General features: G+C 45.1%; 1 protein-coding gene across 3 annotated transcripts; it reads right to left on the reverse strand.

Annotated features, from left to right (window-relative positions):
- Positions 1 to 9,273: 9,273 nt before the first annotated feature.
- Positions 9,274 to 24,182, reverse strand: SERPINE3 (serpin family E member 3). 3 transcript variants are annotated; one of them, XM_079969990.1, is made up of 10 exons: positions 23,568 to 24,182; positions 21,816 to 21,894; positions 20,111 to 20,401; positions 18,042 to 18,278; positions 17,412 to 17,609; positions 16,727 to 16,925; positions 14,528 to 14,628; positions 12,469 to 12,555; positions 10,283 to 10,366; positions 9,274 to 9,456 (listed from the first exon to the last, which is right to left on the reverse strand). In XM_079969990.1, exons 3-10 carry the CDS (start codon positions 20,367 to 20,369, stop codon positions 9,413 to 9,415), a joined length of 1,209 nt encoding a protein of 402 aa, XP_079826116.1. In that variant the 5' UTR covers positions 20,370 to 20,401; positions 21,816 to 21,894; positions 23,568 to 24,182; the 3' UTR covers positions 9,274 to 9,412. The 3 variants fall into 3 exon arrangements, with proteins under 3 accessions (XP_079826116.1, XP_079826115.1, XP_079826117.1); XM_079969989.1 differs by having other exon boundaries at positions 21,816 to 21,897; XM_079969991.1 differs by lacking the exons at positions 21,816 to 21,894; positions 23,568 to 24,182 and adding an exon at positions 21,683 to 21,800.
- Positions 24,183 to 25,909: the final 1,727 nt, after the last annotated feature.

Raw genomic sequence — 25,909 nt, forward strand, 5'->3', positions numbered from 1 at the left:
ATGCTAGATAAATATACCCTAATTATATAAAGTTCAAAATTTCCTTCAGCTCGCTTTTGGTGAACAGTACTTTAAACAAAGCCTGATTAATGTAGTCATTTTAAAGCCTTTGTTGCCTGGAAGAAGCTGATTTTGATCAATGATGACAAATGGTGAAGCTGAGAGAGAATTGATTCTGGTTTTTAAACTAATTTTGGTTCTGCTGCATTTATTTTAATATTGAAACAAAAAACGCCTCTTGCTAACAGTAAGTTGAGCTTTTGATTTTAAGTTTACACACCGCCTGAAAAAGGCACTTATGTTAAGGTTTAAGTACTACACAAATTTAAGTTTACTTTCTTCCTATCAATGTTTTCTTTTTCATGTCTTTGGGATGAATATTCTATGCTATAGGAACATCATAGGCCAGGGTAGCCTATAGGATGTCCTCCAGATGTTAATGAACAACAGCCCCCATCAGCCTCAGCCAGCAATCAATGGACTCAGACATAAAGTGGAGTCCAAGAACACTGGCGTCACATTGGCTATATTTGTCATGCACCAGAATACTGTGTTTTTAAAACTTCAGCATACTTAAATGCCATCAGAATTACGGTAGGAGTGGTGATGAAGAAAAAGTGAGGAGTGGTGCTGAAAACTGAGAATTAAAATGGACTAAGTATTCCAAATACTTATAAGGCAGTGGATTTTATATGCCAGGCCATTACTGACCACTGTCTCTCTTCAGCCACACAAGCAGTTCTGTAAAAGAAAGGGGGGAAGCATCTTTAACATCTCCCCATCATTGGTATTTCGAATCCCCGCGGCGCGGTGCGCTCCCATCGTTCGGTCCCAGCGCCTGCCAACCTAGCAGTTCGAAAGCACCCCCGGGTGCAAGTAGATAAATAGGGACCGCTTACCAGCGGGAAGGTAAACGGCGTTCCGTGTGCTGTGCTGGCTCACCAGATGCAGCTTGTCACGCTAGCCACGTGACCCGGAAGTGTCTCTGGACAGCGCTGGCTCCCGACCTCTAGAGTGAGATGAGCGCACAACCCTAGAGTCTGTCAAGACTGGCCCGTACGGGCAGGGGTACCTTTACCTTTTATCATTGGTAGATCTCATTCAAAAAATGGACACAAGTGCTAACTGAGGATGTATCTAACTGGAAAACTTGCCAGCCATTAAGAATTAACCCCAGGAGCTCAAATGGATCCCATGTCTTCTTATAATGAATATGGAAAATATGAATATGAATCCAACTGGCACCATTTCTGGACATTTCCATGATGCACCATTAGGAGTCAGTACTTCTCTTTTGTGTGTTTACAAGAGTTCTCAACTAGTTGTAGATGCAAAACATAAATGCAGCTTTGGTTTGTCCTATGAAGTTCAAAAATATTCTCAGCTAAATAAGTACAAAGTTGTATAATTCTAGGAAATCACTTTCCCCAGAGGCCACGACTTTGCTGTCATCTGTAGTTCTTGCTTTTGTTACTAAGCATCTCTCACTTACACTAAAAAGCGATTATAGGGAAGAAATCTGAAACGTTCTATGCAGGTATATGTGGTGTTGTTGCCAAGGAAGATTCAGGTGCCCATTGCTTTGACTCAAATTACACGTATCTGTATGTACATATGTATGTATGTGTATGTAGATGTATAGACAGTGTGTATATAGTACTTAAAATAAAATGGGCACCATTCACCTAATAAACCATATCAACAAAACCCTTTTCCTTCCCCTGCATGCCTCCCAAAATTGTCTAGAGCAGGATTCCTCAACCTTGGCCCTCCAGATGTTTTTGGCCTACAACTCCCATGATGCCTAGCTAGCAGGACCAGTGGTCAGGGATGATGGGAACTGTAGTCTCAAAACATCTGCAGGGCCGTGGTTGAGGAGGCCTAGTCTAGGGTGTGTGGCAAGGGTTACTTCCATCTGGCAAGCTAATATGTTTGTAATGGCAGAATGTTAAATATATGTTTCTATCTACAGATACTCCAAATGAAAAATGATTACGATTTCCAAAGATAAAGATTTCCTTCCTAACTATCCAGGAAAAGCAACCAAGAGTTCAGCACGAAAACATAACGACGTGAATTAGATTGGTCCTGGTTGTTAGATGCTATCCTGCAATGGCTTACCTCTCTATTTTAGGGAATCCACTTTTGGGTTCATTTGTGAAGCAGATGGAATAAGAAGGGCAGCTTCCCAAAATAAAAGGGAAGAATAAAAAAGGGAAGAGGCAGGGAGACAGGAGTTGGAAACTATAGCTGATCAGACAGTGGAACAAATATGAAGGAGAAAAAGCTCAGCTCACAGCTGACTTAATCCTGCGGGGGGGGGGGGCAGTTCTGTGCATCTCCCGCTAAAGGCTTTAATTCAGACTGAAAGTGGCTCTTGGGATTTCACTTCACTGCGTACCAGAGAGATTCCCAGCAATACTTCAAAAGTGACACGTGAAATGACAATGCTCCTAGAATGGCGTGGTGCACCCAGGTATCTTGCCATGTGCTAAACGAGCTGGAAGTGGGTGTGCACAAGATGTGCCTTTTCTCTCTCTCGTGGCTGCTGCATGAAGAGAACAGGACCTTGCTTCTGGGTTCAGGATCGACAGAATTGTCATGATGAGGTCCTTCTTTGAGGGATAGGGTAGCTGAGGGGCACGACCATTGCGACTGTGCTTCTGCTTTCGTGCTGAACTCTTGCTTACTTTTCCTGGATAGTTAGGAAGGAAATTTTCAACTTTGGAAATCTTAATCATTTTTCATTTGGAATATCTGTAGATAGCAATATATATTTAACCTTCTGCCATTACAAACCTATCAGCTTGCCAGATGGAAGTGTCTCCTGCCACTCTCCCTGCGTGCAGATCTGGGGGTTGTCTTGACACACACACCCGCAAGACAATTTTGGGAGGCCTGCAGGGGAAGGGAGGAACCTCCATTATGCAAGCAGAAGCCCTTGGACAGGGCTTTCGTTGATAGGGTTTTTTAGGTGAATGGTGCCCGTTTTATATACAGTCATACCTCATGTTACGTTTGCTTCAGGTTGAGCGTTTTTAGGTTGTGTCCCGCGGCGACCCGGAAGTACTGGAACGGGTTACTTCTGGGTTTCACTGCTCGCGCATGTGCGGACGCACAAAATGACGTCACACACATGTGCAGAAGCGGCAAATCACGACCCACACGCAGACGCTGGTTGCGAACGGGCCTACGGAACAGATCCCATTCTCAACCAGAGGTACCACTGTATGTATACTATATACACATTGTCTGTCTATACATCTAGATACACATATGTGTACATACACATATTAGTAATTTTCAAAGCAATGGGCATTGCATTTGAAACTTAGTCTGGAGAAGTCTGTTGGGAACAGATTATGTGGATGCTGCATGAAGAGAACAGGACCTTGCTTCTGGGTTCAGGAACGACAGAATCGTCATGATGAGGTCCTTCTTTGAGGGATAGGGTAGCTGAGGGGCACGACCATTGCGACTGTGCTTCTGCTTTCGTGCTGAACTCTTGCTTATTTTCATCTTTGGAAATCTTAATCATAGTGGGAAGGAAGGATTGATATGCCAGGCAGGATCAAAGCTCCTGACTCTCAATAGGGAATCACTTTTACCAGTTTCAGAAGGTCATACTGAGTTCTTAAAAAGACATACATTGGTACTTCGGGTTACATACGCTTCAGGTTACATATGCTTCAGATTACACACTCCACTAACCCAGAAATAGCGCTTCAGGTTAAGAACTTTACTTCAGGATAAAAACAGAAATTGGGCTCTGGCGGCACAGCTGCAGCAGGAGGCCCCATTAGCTAAAGTGGTGCTTCAGGTTTCAGGTTAAGAACAGACCTCCGGAACGAATTAAGTACTTAAACTGAGGTACCACCGTACATCAGAAGAACCTTAGAGTTGTATCCAGAACAGACTTCCTCTCATGCAAAGTTACTGCTTCCAATTGACTAGTAAACTCAGAGGAAACTCAAAGCAAACATTTGTGGGAAAATGGGATGGTTATAGAAGACATGTTAAAAAATACAATAATAGTTTTGACTCCGGGCTAGCATTCGAGTGATAAAAGAACTAAAAGGAGGTGGACAACAATTAAGGATTTATTATGTTTTCAGAATGTATTGGAAAATGTATATAGAAAGGTTTATTGTTTTGTGTACATTTGATTGTAAGATAAAATATATGCAAAAGGACTTGACAGGACGTCCAAGTTGAAGAAAAGATTTTGGAAGATAAAAGGGGGAAAATATTTACTTTCATAATTATCATTTTGTGTGCAGATGTGGGTGTCTGCACATATGTGTGTTTTTGTATGGAATGTTTGGGAGGAAATAAGACGGTAAACAACAAATATCAAACTAAATATTGATGTATGTAATTTTTATTTCTTAATTATATTTAGTGGTAGTATGGTTGTATTGTTTTTTGTAACATAAAATCATTCAATAAAAATTATTTTAAAAAACAACTGCTTACTTTCTCTGTAGTTCCCATGAGCATCTAAAAAGCATAACACATGCATGCAACAAATGTGTACTTACAATCAGAGAACTGTAGAGTTGGAAGGCACTGTATCAGGAAGATTTTGCCCTGTCACATGGCAGGGCAGAATCTCAAACAATGATAGCCTCTCCCAAGCCCCCATTCCCAGCACTTTCGCACTCCTGTTTCAGTGAAGTCTCAGCTATTTGTATAGGTTGGATTACAATGTTTTTTTTTTAAAAAAAATTGAGATTACTGTGTAAAACACAGAATGACAATGATCAATTTTTTCAGGGCAATTTTTCTTTAACTCATTAAGCAGGTGAACACACACACTTTGAATGACAGGTGTGTAGGAAAATAACTTAGGGACGCGGGGGGGGGGGCGCTGTGGGTTAAACAACAGAGCCTAGGACTTGCCGATCAGAAGCGACGGGGTGAGCTCCTGTTGCTCGGTCCCTGCTCCTGCCAACCTAGCAGTTCGAAAGGACGTCAAAGTGCAAGTAGATAAATAGGTACCGCTCTGGCGGGAAGTTAAACGGCATTTCCGTGCGCTGCTCTGGTTCACCAGAAGCGGCTTAATCGTATGAGCCAGAAGCTGTTCACCGGCTCCCTCGGCCAGAAAAGCGAGATGAGCGCCGCAACCCCAGAGTCGGCCAGGACTGGACCTAATGGTTAGGGGTCCCTTTACCTTTAGGAAAATAAATTAGAGCCCAGTACAACTTCAAGATGCAGAGAAAATATACCAAACGATATTGGGAAGGAAGGATTGATATCCCAGGCAGGATCAAAGCTCCTGATTTTCAGTAGGGAATCACTTTTGCCAGTTTCAGAAGGTCATACTGTGTTCTTAAAAAGACATATAGTGGTACCTCTGGTTATGTACTTAATTCGTTCCGGAGGTCCGTTCTGAACCTGAAACTGTTCTTAACCCGAAGCACCACTTTAGCTAATGGGGCCTCCTGCTGCCGCCGCGCGATTTCTGTTCTCATCCTGAAGCAAAGTTCTTAACCCGAGGTACTATTTCTGGGTTAGTCGAGTCTGTAACCTGAAGCTGTATGTAACCCGAGGTACCACTGTACATCAGAAGAACCTTAGAGTTGTATCCAGAACAGCAAAGTTACTGCTTCTTTCCCCAGTAGATCCCATGAACCTCAAAATCTGCTGCTGCAAAGGAGGCACCGAAGCAGCGCTGAAGGATGGGGAAGAATCCAGCCGTTGGTGGGGGCCGTTACAACAGCCGGGGGGGCCGCAGCAGAAAAGACCCGACCCCTCTGGCTGGGGGGGGGAGGGAGAGAGCCCAAGGGGGCCCAAAGCCAACATCTTGAGTGTTATGCCCATGGTCTCTCGGGGGGGGGGGGGCGATGCTGATCCCAGCTGTCCTGGCCAAGGGAGCTCTCTCCCCCTCCCCCGGCCGAGGAGGCGCCCCTGGAACGGGCTGCCTCATGAAGCTCCGCCTCTGACGGCGTCTTCGTCCCCTTCGGGCTCCCTGGATAAGCGCGCCCCCCCCCGGGGGGGTCCCCTTTTGCTTCGTCCCTCCGGCTCACCTTCCTCCGAGACGACGAGGAAGCCCCAGAGCCGCCATAGGGACTTCCAGCTGTTTTGGGACTACAATTCCCATCATCCTTAACCATTGGTCCTGTTCGCTAGGGATGATGGGAGTTGTAGTCCCATAAAAACAGAGGACCAAGTTTGGCCATCACTGCCATAGGGGAATCAAGGGGTTGACAGAGCCAAGCATCCGGCAGAACCAGGAGCCGGCCGGCTCGACCACGCATGCGCGCTGCGACGGAGAACGCGAAGAGGGGAGGAGCTACAATTCCGAGCAGCAGCAGCAGCGCCTGGAATTCTTTAAGCGGGAGCAACGGACTCCGAACGTGCGCTGGGGAGCCGTTGGAAAGCCCTTCGCCCCGCCCCCCTCGGGCGCCGCCCCTCCCCTCTGCGGGGACGGGGGAAGAAGCGCCGCCGCCGGGGGGGGGGGGGAGAAAGCCGAGCCCTCCCACAGCCGGCCCGTCCCGACCACGCATGCGCGCGGAGACTGAGGAGGCCGGGCTCAGCGAGGAAGGGCGGGGCCAGAGGGGGGCGGGGCTAAAGGCTTTCCAACGCCACCCCCCGATCCCGAGCGCCTCTCGGAAGCACATCGGGAGGCCCTTTCTCCCGCTTAAAGAATCCCGGGCGCTGCTGGGAATTGTAGTTCTGCGAAGGTAAACTACAATTCCCAGAATTCTTTGAGGCAAAGAGTGTGCTCCCAATGTGCTTTAAGAATACAGTGTTTATGCAGCGTATTCACACAGTTCCCTTCTCGCACACCTCCTTGACTGTCCCCCAAAAATAAAATTATCCCCCTAACTAGACTTTTTCTCCTTCTGGCCTGAAAAATCGGGTTAAAACCCTTGGGCACCAGGGATGGAAACATGTAAAAGCATTTTTTGAAAAGAAAAGTCGCCCTAATTCTATTCAAGCAATCAGAGCAAAGCAGGCTTTTGATGTGAGCATCACTGTATATCATCATAGTGCCATGCAGAAAGCGACTGTCAACCTGCCCTGATTTATTGTCATCCCTGCCCCCCATGTTTCCTCACCATTCTTTAAAAAAAATAAAAATTACCCATTTTTTTTTCATTCATTACATACATCTCATATTCATAACATTTACCATGCACTCCTTCCTCACTCCCCTCCTAGGCTTCCCCCAACTTCCGCTTCTGGTTTGATTCTCCTTTCACCCACTTTGCTACTTCCTAAAAGAAAAAAACTAGTAATAACATATTTATACAATAACATCAACCCTAAAAAGAAAAATAACAATGACTACACCATATTATATTTCTATCTTCCACACATTTTCTATTACTCACCATTCTTAACCTGCATGTGGAGGTTTCTGATCAGAACTGGAATTGTGCAGTTGTATAGAGTGAGAGCTGGAACATAAGGAAGGCTGATGGCCAAAGAATTGATGCTTTTGAATTCTGGTGCTGGAGGAGACTCCTGAGAGTCCCATGGACTGCAAGAAGATCAAACCTCTCCATTCTTAAGGAAATCAGCCCTGAGTGCTCCCTGGAAGGACAGATCGTGAAGCTGAGGCTCCAATACTTTGGCCACCTCATGAGAAGAGAAGACTCCCTGGAAAAGACCCTGATGTTGGGAAAGATGGAGGGCACAAGGAGAAGGGGACGGCAGAGGACCAGATGGTTGGACAGTGTTCTTGAAGCTACCAGCATGAGTCTGACCAAACTGCGGGAGGCAGTGGAAGACAGGAGTGCCAGGAGTGCTCTGGTCCAGGGGGTCACGAAGAGTCGGACACGACTAAACGACTAAACACCAACAACATAGAGCTCTCTTTCTCTTATATATCTCAATGGTGGAAGGCGGAGACTTGTCATTCCCTGTTTGTTTTCCCAAGCACTGCTGAATGTGTGGTGCCCTGAGAGGCACGATTCATTTTCAAGACTCCTATAATAAGATGCAGAATCAGCGGGAGGGAGGCTCTGACACTTTTGACCCACCAAACTTCTGCTGTTGAAAAAACATGTCAGCTTTTTGTGTTACGAAAAGCTACAGAAAGAAAGATTAATCGTAGGCAGTCCAATACAACGCAAGCTTGGACTCAGAATAAAATTCTGCTGAATTCAGCGTGGAATGACCACAGAATTGAGGCCTTAGACTTAACACACCTGCTTAAATTTGTGAAAGTCAAAGGTGTCTAAATAAATGGTGGAAACTTAGCTCCCCTCTATCATTTGAAGTTGGTTGAAAGGACACCCTGTTGTGTTGTTTATTAAGAGATGAATACGAAATACTATTATCTTCCTAAGTGATGCAGCCTTGGCAGCTTTGAGCGAGGTTAACCTTTCCAGATCCTATATTTCCCTGGCAGATACTTGGGGTAGAAACTCCCTTACGCAAACTAGAATTATATGGCTGTACCTTATAAGCAACAGGCAGGTTTGAACTGGCACAGCATATGCCGCCTGGCAATCCCAACAGATAGGAGAGGCTTGTTGCTGCCCATCAGCTGTCATCCTCTTATGACAGGCTGCCATTCCTCAAGTACTTGAGGAAACTGAGTGGCCACACCTGGCTGGCACCAGGGTAGCACGAGAACATAAGAATCATAGAATTATAGAGCTGGAAGAGACTCTGAGGATCATCTAGTCCAACCCCTTGCAATGGAGAAATATATGGCTGGCCCATATGGGGATCACACCTGCCACCTTGACGTTATCAGCACCGTGCTCTAACCAACTGGGCTAAGCTGTCGAAGAGCTTCACCAAATGCCTGAGGGAAACCCACAAGAGGATTTGAACGCAGGAGCCCTAAGGCATTTTCCAGAAGTCTATAACTGCTATTGAAGGAAAGTTTTGCTTCTGCACATCACCCTAGAATGTTCAGTTCACCATGAGTTCATGAGACATTGCATCCTGACCTGTTCTTAGTGCTTGGTTGACCACATATACAGATGAATGCTATATATTAATCACTAGTAATAGTTTAAGTCTTGTTATATCAATCACTAGTTATAGTTTAATAAGGAGGTTTTCATGCCTGTCCAATTCTGTGTTCCCTTTCCCAGCCTTTAATCTATTGATGATTGATGCCTATATGCAACCTTTGCTTTGTACTTGTGTTGACCAATCAGCAACAAGCACATATGTGGCAATGTTGTAATATTCAATAAAAGAGACTCCCCGAGACATGCTCGGCAGATGCCTCCCAGATGACACCCACCACTCGTCTGTCGTTCATTTCAACCCAACATCTATAACAGAAGAGAGCCACCACAGAAATGGCAAAAAGCATCTCTTTTTATTTACAGCCATAAGTTTCACATAACTTCCCCTTGATAGTCACAACACTTAAAACGTCCTATTAATGCTTTTTTATTCTATGGGAATGCAGATATATGGAAGCATGGATAGGACAAGATCACTCTGTAGGATTTGTAAGTCTTCCTATAAACAGAATTGAACCTGTAAAAAAAGAAAAGAAATTATTATTAGTTTCTTCAACTTCATTTTATAAATGCTCATACTGATGCAACTTAAATTTAATTATTTTTATAGAACAGGGTGGGGAGGGGATGTGGAGGTGATTAATGAAAGTCAGTCACATTTGGAAACTGGGGATGGGAAAGATGTTCATTAGCAGCCTTCACTTCTAGCCAAAACATTATATAACTTTATCTTTATATAACTGGGTTAACAGAAGGAAGAACAGCTAATCAAGGAACTGTCCTGAGATCTACGGATTAAAGGTGGTCTAAAAATTTAATTAACAACAACAACAATAAAAGGAAGAAAATGATTTTGAATAGGGCATTCTCTTAACCTGCTGTGAAAAGGGAAATACAATCAGTTTATTTGGGAGGGGTATGGGGGGAAAGGCTCAGAATAAATGTGGCTGAATTTGCATCCTTGAAAGTATCACCCTGGATTTGTAAAACTGATACAAGGCGCCATGGGTGTAAACAGCATTTATTGTGGGGCAGGCTTTATTTGGGGGGTAAGGGCAGAGCCGAGTTATCTGTGACACAATTGGTCAGTTAATTAAGTATTTTTATTGATTTACTTGATTTAGGGAGCAGCTACCCCCCCTCCTCCCTGGCTACACCCGTGTTAGGAGACTAACACACAGTCTTTGGTGTGGTGACGCTTTCAAGAAAGCAATCCCCAATGTTTATCTTCTTTGGTTTTGTGAACCTTTATGGACTTCCAAGCTATATAGTGTGTTAAAGAAGGCAATAGCATTTTGCTATCATAATCATAACTTCTATGGATAAATTTAATTGATATTTACCTGTTCTGCCTTGCCTAAGGAGAAAATTAAAAGGTCTATCAGCTTTGAAGACAGGAGCACGGGATCGTTTTAGCAACACCATAGCTGTGTGGTTAAACAAAAAAACAAACAAGTAGGGAGTGCCAGAAGTCTCACAAGAAGTCAAAATCACCACACTAGCGTTGAAATAAAAGTCTGTCCTGATCAGTCATGGTTGGTGCCACCACCCCTGACCTGTTCAGGTGAACTGCAGGAATGTGGGTGTCATGGCCGATGAACACCAAGCCCCTTCCTGAGCTGGTTCCCATATTTGCAGCCCATGTTCTCAAACTCTGGGAATATTCACAAGTTGGATACCCTACTGGCTGGGCCCTTGCACTTATGTAGATCCATTGGCCCTTGCTTGTTCTTTCCCACTGTAAGTTGGAAACCTCTCACGGAGGTATGCTTTCTTTTATTTTCTTTTTTAAAAAAAAAATAAATTTATGCTTATACATCATACAAACAAACACTGAATAAAACGAACATATAATACAAAAACAGAAGAAAAAACAAAAACAAAATTACAAGGATATAAACATAACATAAACTACAATCGGGAAAAATAAAAAAGTGACTTCCAACTAACTCCATGTGGAGCTTTATTCCTCATATCACTGGTTGTCTGTAATGATTAAATTTAATTATGTAGCTATGCTTTCTGATATAATCAATTTCATCCTCTGAAGGGAGGGAGGCTTGAGAAGAGCTTTCTCCCTTGTGAAATGGACTACAACAGAAATGGTTTGCCAATATCAGCATAGGTAACATAGAATCATAGAATCATAGAGTTGGAAGAGACCCCAAGGGCCATCGAGTCCAACCCCCTGCCAAGCAGGAAACACCATCAGAGTACTCCTGACATATGGTTGTCAAGCCTCTGCTTAAAGACCTCCAAAGAAGGAGACTCCACCACACTCCTTGGCAGCAAATTCCACTGTCAAACAGCTCTCACTGTCAGGAAGTTCTTCCTAATGTTTAGGTGGAATCTTCTTTCTTGTAGTTTGGAACCATTGCTTCGTATCCGCTTCTCTGGAGCAGCAGAAAACAACCTTTCTCCCTCCTCTATGTGACATCCTTTTATATATTTGAACATGGCTATCATATCACCCCTTAACCTCCTCTTCTCCAGGCTAAACATGCCCAGCTCCCTTAGCCGTTCCTCATAAGGCATCGTTTCCAGGCCTTTGACCATTTTGGTTGCCCTCCTCTGGACACGTTCCAGTTTGTCAGTGTCCTTCTTGAACTGTGGTGCCCAGAACTGGACACAGTACTCCAGGTGAGGTCTGACCAGAGCAGAATACAGTGGCACTATTACTTCCCTTGATCTAGATGCCATACTCCTATTGATGCAGCCCAGAATTGCATTGGCTTTTTTAGCTGCCGTGGCACACTGTTGGCTCATGTCAAGTTTGTGGTCAACCAAGACTCCTAGATCCTTTTCACATGTACTGCTCTCAAGCCAGGTGGCTTTTTTGTCAAGCTAGGCACTTTTGTGCAGTTGCCCTAAACCCATCCCACTTTTGCACTATTCTGCTTGAGAAATAACTCTTTGGCAATGAACTCATGCTGAACCCACTAATCATCTGATGTGGAATTTGGACTGCAGTTTGAATTGTTCCTGCCTATATTGCTTGCAGTCAGGGACGCAGGTGGCGCTGTGGGTTAAAGCCTCAGCGCCTAGGACTTGCCGATCGAAAGGTCGGCGGTTCGAATCCCTGCGGCGGGGTGCGCTCCCGCTGCTCGGTCCCAGCGCCTGCCAACCTAGCAGTTCGAAAGCACCTCTGGGTGCAAGTAGATAAATAGGGACCGCTTACCAGCGGGAAGGTAAACGGCGTTTCCGTGTGCGACTCTGGCTCGCCAGAGCAGCGATGTCACGCTGGCCACGTGACCCGGAAGTGTTTCCGGACAGCGCTGGCCCCTGGCCTCTTAAGTGAGATGGGCGCACAACCCCAGAGTCTGTCAAGACTGGCCTGTATGGGCAGGGGTACCTTTACCTTTACCTGTATATTGCTTGCAAGCATTATGGACATAACATCCCAGATGGCAAACTGGAGAAATTAGTTCTGTGGGACTGAAGGGCAATGGTTTAGGAATTGAATAAATGTAAATAATCAGCCTGTGCTGGTTATCAAGGCTAATGCAAGAACCATCTCCACCTGGTTTACCTGTAGTGCCTGAGGCCTTTGTTCCATCTTCTGTCACTTCAATCTTTGCTCTGTGGGTGGCTTCTGAGATATAAAGATGTTCTTGTTCTAGCAAAGAAAACAATTACTAGTCATTCCAGTTGTCAACGCAAAGCCAATACAACCTTAAAAGTAAAGGTAAAGGGACCCCTGACCAATTGGTCCAGTCGTGACCAACTTTAGGGTTGCAGCACTCATCTCGCTTTATTGGCCGAGGGAGCCGGCTTACAGCTTCCGGGTCATGTGGCCAGCAGGACTAAGCCGCTTCTGGCGAACTAGAGCAGAGCAGCACACGGAAACGCCATTTACCTTCCCGCCGGAGCGGTACCTATTTATCTACTTGCACTTTGAGGTGCTTTCAAACTGCTAGGTTGGCAGGAGCTGGGACTGAGCAACGGGAGCTCACCCCGTCGTGGGGATTCGAACCACCGACCTTCTGATCAGAAAGCCCTAGGCTCTGTGGTTTAACCCACAGCACCACCCACGCCCCAACCCACACCTTACTTTCATATTTACTGAAAATCTTATTTGTCTAGTACAGCTGAATGGTGCAAGAGTGAGAACACAGGAAAAGATGGACCTTATTTGCAGGATGTAATGGTGGCTGCCAACCTGAATGGCTTTAAAAGGGACTAGACAAATTGATGGGAAATAGATCCACTGATGTACTGCTGTTTCAGAAAGACATATCACAGTGGTTTACAGCAATATAAAAACATGAAGCCCAATGATAAAGTCATGAAAAGTTAAAAGCAAAAAGAAATTAAAAACAGACATCAGTAGTGCATTGTGAGAGATGTAGTCTGAATTGGCTGCATACGCCTGGTAGAGCAGAAAGGTTTTTAGCATGTGTTTAAAAACTGTCACAGAAAACGCCCTCTGAATCTCTATTGGCAGCGTGTTCCACAGGATTGGGCCAATGGCACTAAAAGCTTGGTTTCTTATTCTTGGTAAATGAACATCCCAACTCGGGGAACGACCAAAGGCCCTCCCTGCAGATGATCTCCATGGTTCTATTACCTCCAGGTGGAATAACAAAATGCTTCTGAATTCCTGGGGATATTGAGACAACTGGTTGTGGGCTCCCCATAGGCATCTGGGAGGACATGGTGGGAACAGAATGTTGAATGAGATGGGCTTTGGGGCTGTGTTATGGCCTGGGAATCTGATTCAGAGGCTGAACCGGAGGAATCCCAGCCTGCACAGGAGTCCCCGCCTCCAGGGCCGGCTGAGCCGGGGCAGGGCCTTGAATCTGAAGGGCCCGCACCTGTGCCAGATCCTCAGGAGCAGACATCAGATGAATCCACTCTGGCTCCGGAGGTGATGGAGGACCCATTGCCTGCAGGTGCTCCTCTCCCAGCTCTGTCAGGGGAAGGTGAGTCTCCCCCTGGGTCCAGTAACCCTCCAGCCTCTCCTGAGCTGCAGAGGCTCAGGGCAGAGAGGCAAAGGGAACTGGTTTCTCCCAGGAGGAGTGCTCGCCTTAAGGCCAGGAGAGGTGGGTCACCTGTGGGCTGGGACCACCCCTGGCCTCAGAGAAGATAAAGGCCAGTCAGCCCGGTCCCAAGTTGCGGGAGCAACGTCATTGGAAACCTGTTTCGGCCAGCACCCAGACCTGTTCTTCTGGAGTTCCCAACCACGCCCGGCTTCTTGCTTTAGACCCCACTTCGCCCTTGGTGGACAGACTCCAGACCCTTGACCCAGGACCAGACTCTGACTACGCCTCATGGCAACCCCCCCCCCCGGGACCAGCACAGGCTGATTCAGCAAGGCTCCCTCCGCTTGCTGGCCAAGCCAAGAGGAAACAAGCAGGTAGTGGTGTTTTCCCTGGTTGTCTGAACTAGAGTGAAAGGGAGCAAGCTGGAAAGGAGGTCCACAGGGCTCTGGTTAGGAGGTCCTCTGCTGGGATGTGGGTCCTCAGGAGATGCCCAACCATGCGGACCCTTGACTTTGGCTTTGCCAGTTGGAAAGACCTGTTGCCCTGAATCACTGCCACAAAATGGACAAGGGGATCCAACACACTAACAAAGCGTGTGAGACTTACCTGAAATCCCTTTGAAATTGGCCATAGTCGGATCAAACATGTCTGTAATTCCTAATGTAGGCAAAAGCATTTTCAGGTCCAAGTGGTTTTCGATTCTGAACCTGAAATTTTGATGGGTGGACATTTAGACATGCCACTTGCAAACTGCTCCTATCTTTGTTTTGCTCCTTATTATAACCCACCTGTTTACAGGAATAAAGCCATGGCAATTTACGTGGCCCTGGGTTGAGACTCCCGTTCTTCAGGGCATGAGGACTCAAAATCAGAAGGAGAATTGCACCCAGGGACAAAATCAGAAGCACTCCCACAACACTAAGCCACACTGGTGGTCTCTGTATCTCTTTTCCATCCTCACTCACAGATTTTGACGCTGTACTCCTTTAGTTTGTATGTATTTACTTAAAAGACCAATTTCACCCCAGCAGTTTATCATAGCCATCAGTTGAGAAATACAATATTTCTGGAAATGTAAAGAAACTGAAGGTACATTCTTTCACCTTTGGTGGACGTGCCCAAGGATTAAGGCTTTCTGGGAGATGATCTATAATGAAATGAAAAAGGTATTTAAGTTTACCTTTTTGAAGAAACCAGGGGCCTTTCTCCTGGGCATGGTCGGCCAATTGGTGCCAAAGAAGGACAGAACATTCTTTATGTACGCCACAACAGCAGCAAGAATACTCATCGCAAAGTATTGGAAGACAGAAGATCTACCCACCGTTGAAGAATGGCAGATGAAAGTAATAGACTATATGGGACTGGCAGAAATGACTGGCAGAATCCGAGACAAGGGAAAAGAGACGGCGGAAGAAGAATGGAAGAAATTTAAGGACTACCTTAATAAAAATTGTAAAATTACTGAATGAAAGAACGATGTGAATTTGGAAATTAAGGGGTTTTCAGCTGTAATGATTAGGGATTAAGAAAAGGAAGATTTAAAAAGTTAATAGAGATAAGGGAAGGATTTGCTGAATTGAACTAATTAGAGATTGGAATACAGGAAGGGGAGGTACGAGGAGGTCGGGAAAGTAAGGCTTATGAACATAAGGGACTGAAATTATACTTGTTATTGTATGTGGTTTGTATGTTTTGTATGTATTTTTTTCTTTTTACTTTTCCTCTGTTTTTTTATTTTAGATAATTTTTTGAAAACTTTAATAAATATTTTAAAAAGAAAAGAAAAATACAATATTTCTTTATTCAGTGAAACAAAATGATGGCAGAAAAACAAAGCATTGTAATATTATGATGGAAGCATAAGATGTGCTAGCAAAGTGCCATCCAGAATGGGATTTAATCATGTATGCAAGAGGATGCAGGCATGAAACATTCCAGTTACTTCCCAGTTACTTTCTGACAAGGCTGCTATGGATCATTTGTATTCTGAGTTGCCTTCTATAATGTGGAAATTACATGCATTATGACAACTACCAATGTTGCTGAGGTAAAATATGGGTGCATGACATTTAGTCTGCACAGCTTATTTATTGCTCTTTGTCTCAACTCTGTGAATGCAAAAGCATTTCATGTGCCAGTTTTCTAAACCTGTTTGTTATGTACTGAGTTGAATAGGATCCAAAATGCAGCAGTCTGATTGGTCCTAGAACAATAGGATCCAAAATGCAGCAGTCTGATTGGTCCTAGAACAATGCAGCAGTATGATTGGTCCACAGAAGCCACCCAATCCAGTTCCAGGTGGAAGTGAATCTGCAACATGATTGGCCTACAGGAGAATCCCGGAATTAGCCAGTCCTGTGCGGCCCGTTGTGTAAATAATGTATATAAAGCAGATATTTTGGGGGAACTTTCATTCCTCGCTACTATGAGCTGAATAAAGAGCACGAAATCCACACTCGACTCTGAGTATATTTCACTGTTCCTAATCTAAAACCCGTCTTGTAAGTCTGCTAAATGGTTTGAAACTAAAGGAGCACTTAGGAAAGCCTTAGAGATTCTGGTTTATGTGCATTACATTTCTACTCGTTCTCCCTCTCCTCTCACCCCAACTGACTCTCATAAAAGCTAATTTTCTTCTCTGTTCTTTTACAGTTCCAACCACCCCAACTTTAGTCAACATTTCCTGTTCATAATAATGTTGTCTACCCCTACAGTTGTGTTCACACATACCCACACCTCCCCTCTCCACAACCAAAGATCAAATTCCAAAAAGGCCAGGCAAATGTGTGTACATCTAACCTTTACCTGGGGAGAAATAGGTCCATCCTTGTTCTTCTCAGGCTGTTGGACCACAGTGGAAAGTTTCGGGCTGAGAGGTATCTCTCGATCTCAGCTAGAGGTGTTCTCCTGTCAGATGGAAGCACCACAAACATACTGACTGCCTCCCCCAGGTAGGGCAATTCAACCACACTGACCCGTTCCAGAGAGTCCAGTAGGAATTCACCTGTGTTTTTTGGGGGGAATGTTTGTTTAGGACTATTCAAGTGACTCAGTGGTTAAGATTAATCGGTAAGCAATTTTGTACTAATGACAGCAACAAAAATAATATAACATTGGCATTTCCGTGCCTGCATTCTGCTTTTGTAGCTGCTTCTCTGCCATTTTGGCTTTTTCATTTGGCAATGCAATGTAATGGGATTCTGAGTTTCAGGACATCACTACAGGTCATGAAACCAATTCAGGGTGAAGCTGATGGACAGCTCATACAGTTGAGTGGCAAGCATAGCAGATTTTTTGAGAAACAGGCAGCTCTTGTTTACTCTGAGAATGACAGCTCTTTCCCGAAAGGTAGAAGTGGTTGCTCCCACTTCAGGGATGATGGGAATTGTAGTTCAAAAACAGCTGGAGGCCCAAGGTTGGGAAACACTGGACTAGATGAAACTGCATGTGGACATTCTGAGTGGTTTGTATCCATCCCCAATATAATTACCATAGTTGACTTCTGCGCTGAGATACATAGTAGGCACTTTCAGGATGAGGCCCTCTGTAGTTGTAAAGGACAAGGTCTGAGTATCCGTGAAGGTGAATTTCCTTTGCCAAGTGCTTTTGAAGGACATCACGCTCACCACAGCTATCCGGTTAAGCGGGGAATCAAGAGTTTCCGAGGATAGGTAACTTGTTTCTCCATCTGCAAAGGAAATAAGAGAATAGTCATTCAGGCTAATCCTGTAGCAAAGGTCACACTGATCACTTGTATTTGAAAAGGATATTCAGAAAGAGACGTGATTTCCTGTTGGATTTTAGTCTATTCAAATAGAGTTGGGGACATACAGGTGGGAGAGGATCCTGCCTAAAACCATGCAAAGGTGCTGCCTACCAGTGCAGACAATACTGAGGCTAGATGGACCAGTGGTCTGATTCAGTACAAGTCAGCTTCTCATATTTCTACCATGATGGCAGCTGTTCCCTTTTTTCCGCAGTGTGCTTCTTATCAACCTGGGTTCCAGACCGAAGGTGTCCTGCAGTCTGCTTAGCTGACATTTCAAAGCCCTGGTGCTAAAGTTCTGCATTTAAAAACTGCATGGCACAACTTTGGGGGAGGGGAGCGTTGTCACTTTACCTCCAGTGCTTGTGGCAAACCATTCATTTATCTGAGCCGCTGTCCCGTTAGGCTCACTGAAGTTAGCCTGGTGTACTGTGTTGTTTGCCCAGAGTGTGACATGCTGAACAAACAGCGGCAAAAGATGCGTTCCGGCTTGAACAAAGAGGGCACACGCCAGCTGTGCTATGACAGGACTTTGGCTTGAGTTGGTCACTTCTCTGTACACAGTGTGCAGGAAGTCTTGAACGTCTTGATCTAAGAACAAAGTAATTTATTGGGGTTATCAATCTCTTAAACAATGGACAAACAGTGGAATGAAAAATGCCCTTAACTGTCAGCCCGTGATCTTTAGAAGACCATTTCAAGGAGTGAGGCAGTGTTCCTCCTAACCAGGGCCTTCTTTCTAAAAGAATATTTAGGGGTACTCTCATTTTGACTCAAGAAAATCACCATTTTATAGTTTGAATTGGGAAAAATAAATACAGAGTACAAAGTTTCACAAAATGTTTAGGGGTATGCGTCCCCTTGTGTCCCCCCCCCGAAAAAAGCACTGCTCCTAACTACATATTTTCGCTATATAAGACGCACCAGACCATAAGACGCACCTAGTTTTTGGAGGAGGAAAACAAGAAAAAAAATATTCTGAATCCTAGAAGCCAGAACAGCAAGAGGGATCTGGCTTCTGGGATAGGCTCTGCTCATCGCTCCCTTAAAACAGTGTTTGCAGCCCTTGGGGGCTTTTCCCCAAGGGGGGGGGGGAAGAAGGGACTGATGGGCTGCCCTTCTCCCTCAGGGAAAAGCCCCCAAGAGCTGCACACACACTCCATGTGGCTCTTTAAAGGGAGCGCTGAGCAGAGCCTCCAGCCTGCATTTGTTCCATAAGACGCACACACATTTCCCCTTACTTTTTAGGAGGGGAAAAGTGTGTCTTATAGAGCAAAAAATAGGGTATCTATTGCATTCTTCACACCTCCTGCTCATCAGCATAGCCAGGATTTATGTTAGAGGGGGCAAAACTAAGCTATATGCTCTCCCGGCTATGATTAGTTACTATTGCATATTTTTGTAGATTCATACAATCCATATTTATGATGGCCAGTTTATAACCATAAGACTAAAATAGAAGTGGGAGGAACCCCAATAAGAGGCTGGGATAGAATGAATGACCACTGGCTGAAAACTGGTTTACTAAGGGTGAAATCCAAACTGCACTTACCTGGGAGCAAGAGCCACTGCATTCAACAGGACTTGCTTCTGAGTAGACATATATAGGATTGTGCTGGCTGCTACCACAATATTGGTGGTAATAATTATTCTGAGATTATTCTCTTCGTTTTACATTCGTTTTACATTCTTGCCATCTAATTACTTCTTTGTCCATTTACCTGGGAGCAAGCCCCATGGAATAAACTAGGACTTGGTTCTGAGTAGACATCATTAAGTTTATACTGTTAAGTCACTTTTCCAATAAATTGTCCATTGTGAGACAGTTAAATCAAAAATCAGAAGCCCCCTCCCCTGTTGATACAAATCCACAATCCTGTACCCACTTATTTGGGAGTAACCCCCGTTGAAGTCAAGAGAGCTTACTTCTGAGTAGACATGCATAGGATTGTGCTGTAATCCAGCCACACTTTCATAAATCAATGAGATTTACTGATTTCAACAGAACCAAAGTGTGGCTAACTTTCAGCACACGCCAATACATGGCTCCATGGGCATTCATAGAATTGTAGAGTTAGAAGGGATCTAAGGGCCATCTAGTCCAACGCGAGGAACATTCTTTCCTTAAAGAATTCTGGGCACCGCAGTTCTTAAAGTGTTGCTGGGACTGGCAACTCTGAGAGGGGTAAACTACCGTGCCCAGAATTCTTTGGGGGAAATAATGTACTTTAAAGGTGTAGCATGCACATGTAAAGCCCGTTGAAGTAAAGAGCATGGCATGAAAGGGGGTTAACTCAGAAGTAAGTCCCCCTGTATGACTTGCTTTTGTTTTTATATGCTCTGCCTACCAGGACAGTCCAAGGCGAAGCTCACGACAGCCTGCACTGCTCACTGAAAAGCTCTTTCTCAGAAGGCTGCCTTACCATGAGTGCTGTATCCCAGAGCATGCTGCAGTTGGGCCAATGTCCTCCCTTGCGCCCCAAACTGCAGAAGCCCCAAAGAAAGAGCCACGCTCACTGGGGAAATGGCAAGGTTGGTTCCGTGGTTGCGCTCTGCCCAGCGTTGGTAGAGAGCGAGGGCAAACTCCGTGTTCAGGTTCTGCGGTTCATGGTTGTGCTCGCAGCCTCCAACATTCGAGGAACCAAGCGACAGAAGGAGGGTAGTGATGGAAAAGGGCAGCATTAAGGCAGATCTGCCGAAAGATGGTCTCAAGTCTGCATAGCAACCAGCGATGGGGAAAGTCAGTCACCAACAGAAATGACAATCGAACCAAATACGAACACAGCACTGTGAATATCCCACTAAAGTTACTAGCCTGCAAAAAGTCTTATTAGCCTGTCAGGGGCTGGCAGTGGAAAGGTGGAGAGTTGTGTTTCTATACCGGTTGGAAAGGAGGGAGCATCGTTTAAAATAACATTTGTAAAGAAACCAGAAGCTATTCCTGTTGGGTATTTTAGGACAAGATGTGAAGAAAGAATTGAGGACACTATTTATGTATGCGACAGCAGCAGCAAGAATTTTAATGGCACGAAACTGGAAGATGGGAGAAATACCATCCAAAAAACAATGGCATGAAAAGTTGATGGAATATGCAGAATTAGCAAAATTGACAGACAAACTGCGTGAAAAAGATAATAGTGACTTTGGATAAGAATGGGAACCTTTTGTAACATATTTGCAGAAACAATGTAAAAGCATGGATTCTTTGGTAGGGTTTAAAATAAATATATATAATGTAATTAGAGAGAACAAGAAAGATAACAATGTGATAATATACTACTATATATAAGCAGCAGAATGCAACAAGTGGTTTAACAAACCAGAAATGGAAATGGAGGGAAGCCAAGGGAGAGAGGGGAATTTACAAAACTATTGTTTGGTTAAGTTGAATAATGTATGATATATGTATGAGAACTCATAAAAACTGATTTAAAAAAAAAAGGGAAGGCGGGAGACCCTTCCTCTTCCAGCCCACTTGAGAAGGGGCAGGCGGTCCACCCTTCTCCATCAGTCCACTCATTCACCTGCATGGAATTTCTGGTCACCTGTGAGTACCAGGCTACTGATTATTAAATGCCATGCTGGACATATAATGTAACATCTGTAATGGCAAAAAGGTTCTCGCTCCATTCCATGTATCAGGTATAAGGAACGTTGGCCAGAATGTCTGGTCACAAAGGTTGTACACAGTGGCAAGATATTAACTTTGAATTAAAAAAAAAAAATGGTACAAAGAAAGTTGCATGTGTGTGAGAGAGAAAGTTGTTTTTGCTATATTGATCCTAGAAAACAAGAGATACAAAACAGGAAAAATGTTCACTATTACTGAACTTTGGCATGAGCATGATAAAAGTCTATTAAAAGTCCTTAAGCTAGACAAAGCTATAGAACAGGGAAAATGCAAAGGTAGCTATTTTTCAGCTATAGACTGAACAAGGACTTCTAATGCATATTACTTTTAAATCTTCCTAGGCAAATGAACAAAACGGACTCACCAGCTAGATTTAAACAGCCTCAGTGGTTCTCTGTGTTCAGAAACACAATGTCTTGTTTCGTTCCAGAATTTTACACACAGACATCTACCACAGCGGCCCCTTTTGATCAAATAAGCTTCGAAGACTTACTCACCGCTGTTTCCTTAGGATTGCAGTGCAATGCCTTTCTCTTTGTTTCAGCTGAGACCGGTGTCGTGTGTTGGGTCTACCCGCTTCTTTAATATATCAAGAAGTGGGGTGTTAGTCATAAGACCTCCCTGAAAGGGATAGTCAGCGATCGTGGTCTCTGTCGGCGATGTCTGTACCACCCTGTCCAAATTCCCATGGGCTCTGCATGGAGCCAGGCGAGGAGGCATGTACGGTAAGTGCCCAGCAAATCCCAGGCAAGGAACAAAAAGGTACTGATGGAGAAAGAGCCAGCAAGCACCATTCAAGTCTCCGTAGGCGTGTGACCTGCTTCAACTGAGAAAAGGATCACCTTCCAGTATCACTGACCTCCCTCCCGCTTCTCTTTTCATGCATTCCATAGATTTCTCATTCCCTAATGGAAGGGGAAACCATGCCTGCCGTGTGCCAGACACAAGGCTTATCTCAACGGAGGTCGGCTGGCGGAAACAGCCACTCTGGACAAAATGAGTTAGCTAAAAAAGCTAAAAAAAAAGCTAAAAAAGCCAATGCAATTCTGGGCTGCATCAATAGGAGTATAGCATCTAGATCAAGGGAAGTAATAGTGCCACTGTATTCTGCTCTGGTCAGACCTCACCTGGAGTACTGTGTCCAGTTCTGGGCACCACAGTTCAAGAAGGACACTGACAAACTGGAATGTGTCCAGAGGAGGGCAAGCAAAATGGTCAAAGGCCTGGAAACGATGCCTTATGAGGAACGGCTAAGGGAGCTGGGCATGTTTAGCCTGGAGAAGAGGAGGTTAAGGGGTGATATGATAGCCATGTTCAAATATATAAAAGGATGTCACATAGAGGAGGGAGAAAGGTTGTTTTCTGCTGTTCCAGAGAAGCGGACACGGAGCAATGGTTCCAAACTACAAGAAAAAAGATTCCACCTAAACATTATGAAGAACTTCCTGACAGTAAGAGCTGTTCGACAGTGGAATTTGCTGCCAAGGAGTGTGGTGGAGTCTCCTTCTTTGGAGGTCTTTAAGCAGAGGCTTGACAACCATATGTCAGGAGTGCTCTGATGGTGTTTCCTGCTTGGCAGGGGGTTGGACTCGATGGCCCTTGTGGTCTCTTCCAACTCTATGATTCTATGATTCTAACTTAGGAAGCTGCCTTGCACTAAATCCTGCCCTTGCCCCACCTGGCTCTGCAGAGACTGACAGTGGCTGTCCACCATTTCAGGCAGAGGACAGTCCACTCAGCCATTTGGCATGCAAAAGATCCCAGGTTTTAAAACCCCAGCATCTCTAAGCAGAGCTAGGAGAGATTCCAGACCCTCCAAGTATTCCTTTTTTCCAGGGACAGTCCCAGATTTACAGAAGCCACCCCGGTTTCTGATTTGATCCTGGAACTACAAGGCAGCTTCTTTTGGTCTTATTCAGAGATGCTGGGAATCACACCTGTGGCTTTCTGTATATCAATCAGACTGCCCACCCCCAAGGTACAGTCCTTCCGTAATTTCCAAGGAGTTCCACCTTTACTAGGAAGTATCACATGAGAGAAAAGCGGTTCACCTAAATTATCACCCCTACTGACATTCTTTGGCTCTGGCTGATTGTTCCTGAATTTTTTATTGGAAGAGAAAGAAGAGAGGGTATCAGGGTGGCCAAATCGGGGGGGACGGGGGGATGGACAGATTTGCATATGCTAGTTTCAATGCACACATGCAAATTTAGAAAGAATCAGCATAATGGAAACACAGCACCTCTCACCCTAGTAGGGAAGACTTAGACTAGGTGACTTGTTTGTCTTCTCAGTCTGCTGTCCTGCTGCTCACAGATGATGGACAACTTCAAGGCCCCTGCTCTTCCTCCAGGTCTTCTAGAATGATGTCATCTCAGTGAAAAAGAAGAGAAGGCTGGCAATTATAACTGTTTTAGAGACTTTCTTATATACACTGAACATATCCTTGGAAATGGACATTACCTTCATGTTTTCCTGGGGTTTTCCTGAGCTCCTCTGACATACGCAATGGCGCAACGGCACTTTCTCTTCCTGGCGCCACTGGGCCAGCCCTCTGTTTCCCTTTCCCTCAGGTGAAATCCCCAAATGGAGAATGAATCACGAGCGACAGTGGGTTTTTTCTTTGTGAAAATAGGTTGCAAACAAACTTTATTATAACAGATGTAAACAAGGAGTTTTGGTTCTTCTTCTTCCACCGAAATGTAACAAACAGTGCTGTTGCTATTTACTAAAATGAATACGGTTTCAAGTTATAGGCTGTATGCTGCAGGCTTAAGGTTACTTTCTTTTACACATCTTCCATAGATCAGACTTCTCTACACACACTTCAGGAATTTAGGATTTTGGACTGTTTCCTTAAAGGTAAAGGTAAAGGTAAAGGGACCCCTGACCATTAGGTCCAGTCGTGACCAACTCTGGGGTTGCGTTGCTCATCTCGCTTTGTTGGTCAAGGGAGCCAGCGTACCGCTTCTGGGTCATGTGGCCAGTATGGTGAACTGTTTACCTTCCCGCCAGAGCGGTACCTATTTATCTACTTGCACTTTGAGGTGCTTTCGAACTGCTAGGTTGGCAGGAGCAGGGACCGAGCAACGGGAGCTCACCCCACCACAGGGATTCGAACCACCGACCTTCTGATCAGCAAGTCCTAGGCTCTGTGGTTTAACCCACAGCGCCACCCACGTCCCGACTGTTTCCTTATAGACCCCCAAATCCTCCTTTGCTTCAGAATCACTACTGCCCTTTCCTCTCAGTGTATTCCCTCTGAGGACCATTTTTCCTGTAAACATCATGTGGGACTGTGTCTTTTCTATTTTTAACAGTGTTCTGCAGTTCAGAACCTTAGAGCATATACTATGAGTTGTGGTTCGAGGACCTGACCACCGCGATGTGAAAAGAAGACACAGGGACACGTGATATAAGGTTAATGGGCTAGAAAAGGCCACAACTTTATTGATTACAGCAATGAAAAAGGTATTGGCTTAGGCATTGGATCGCGAAACAAGTGGGTTTATTCACCAGGGGTTCATCACCTGTTGATGCTAATCCAACTATAGGCTCACCCCTGCTGTCACCGAGGGTCGTGCCATGGCCTCCCGCCAAGCAGGCATCGGACAGAATACACGACCGCCAGATTCCTTTAACGGAATACCCCTAAACATTGAAGGCATAGGTGATGGCCACACCTAGCACTTCGACACACCACAGCACATTATTCCAATGCCTAACCTACCCACCAATACCACAAAAGTTGTGACGATTGCTACGAGGTAGGCGAAAAAACCAAAAAGCCTAATGCCAAATGGAAAAACTCCTACCAGGCCCCCCATGCAACCGGGGCGACCAACCTAAGGTCCATAGCAAGGCCAATGACCTAAGCCCTAACTCAATGGGAGTGGAGGGTGGGTGACTCGCACAGGACGGCGAAGAGAAATGAGGCCGGGGAGAGGCTGACGCTGCAGCATCAAGGCTGCTGGACACGCCCCCCCCCCACGGCACCTGGTTGAACGGCCACCGGGGGGGGGGGGGGCGTGAGCGCCAGCCAGGTGAGCTAGAGGCAGGGGGCTACGCCCCCTGCTAGGGGCGGTGTTCAGGCTCCCGCCCACAACCACTCCCCTCTCTTTCAGGGAGGAGAGTCTTTCTCAGCTCTCCTCAGCTCTACCCCTTCAGAACAAGCTTTCCTGACAGAATCCCACTCCCAGACCCCATGTATCTCTCACACCATCTCTCATTCCACTCCACCTGCCTCCCTTGGAACTCTGGCCAATCAGGAGCTGTTGCTAGTTGACTGTTTGCTGGCAGGGAAAAAAACATGCACCTAAGCTCAAGAGGAATTCACTATCATCACAGAATGCAGATGCTGAGAGAAATCCTACTTACATGTCTCTTCATTGGCGATCACTCATAGCCGAGTAAGATTTGTCTTCCATAAACACATTTTTTAAAAAAATAAATATTTATTAAAGTTTTTAACAAAATATGCAGCTGAATCAGAAGAGATAACTTTGGAACAGGGGGAGAGTGAGCAAGGGCCAGTACAGATGGAGACTACCAACCACAAGCTTACATTGTTAGAATACAAAGAAGAAGACCC

Source organism: Podarcis cretensis (genome assembly GCF_951804945.1).
Source record: "Podarcis cretensis genome assembly, chromosome: 3".
NCBI classification, from domain to species: Eukaryota; Metazoa; Chordata; class Lepidosauria; order Squamata; family Lacertidae; genus Podarcis; species Podarcis cretensis.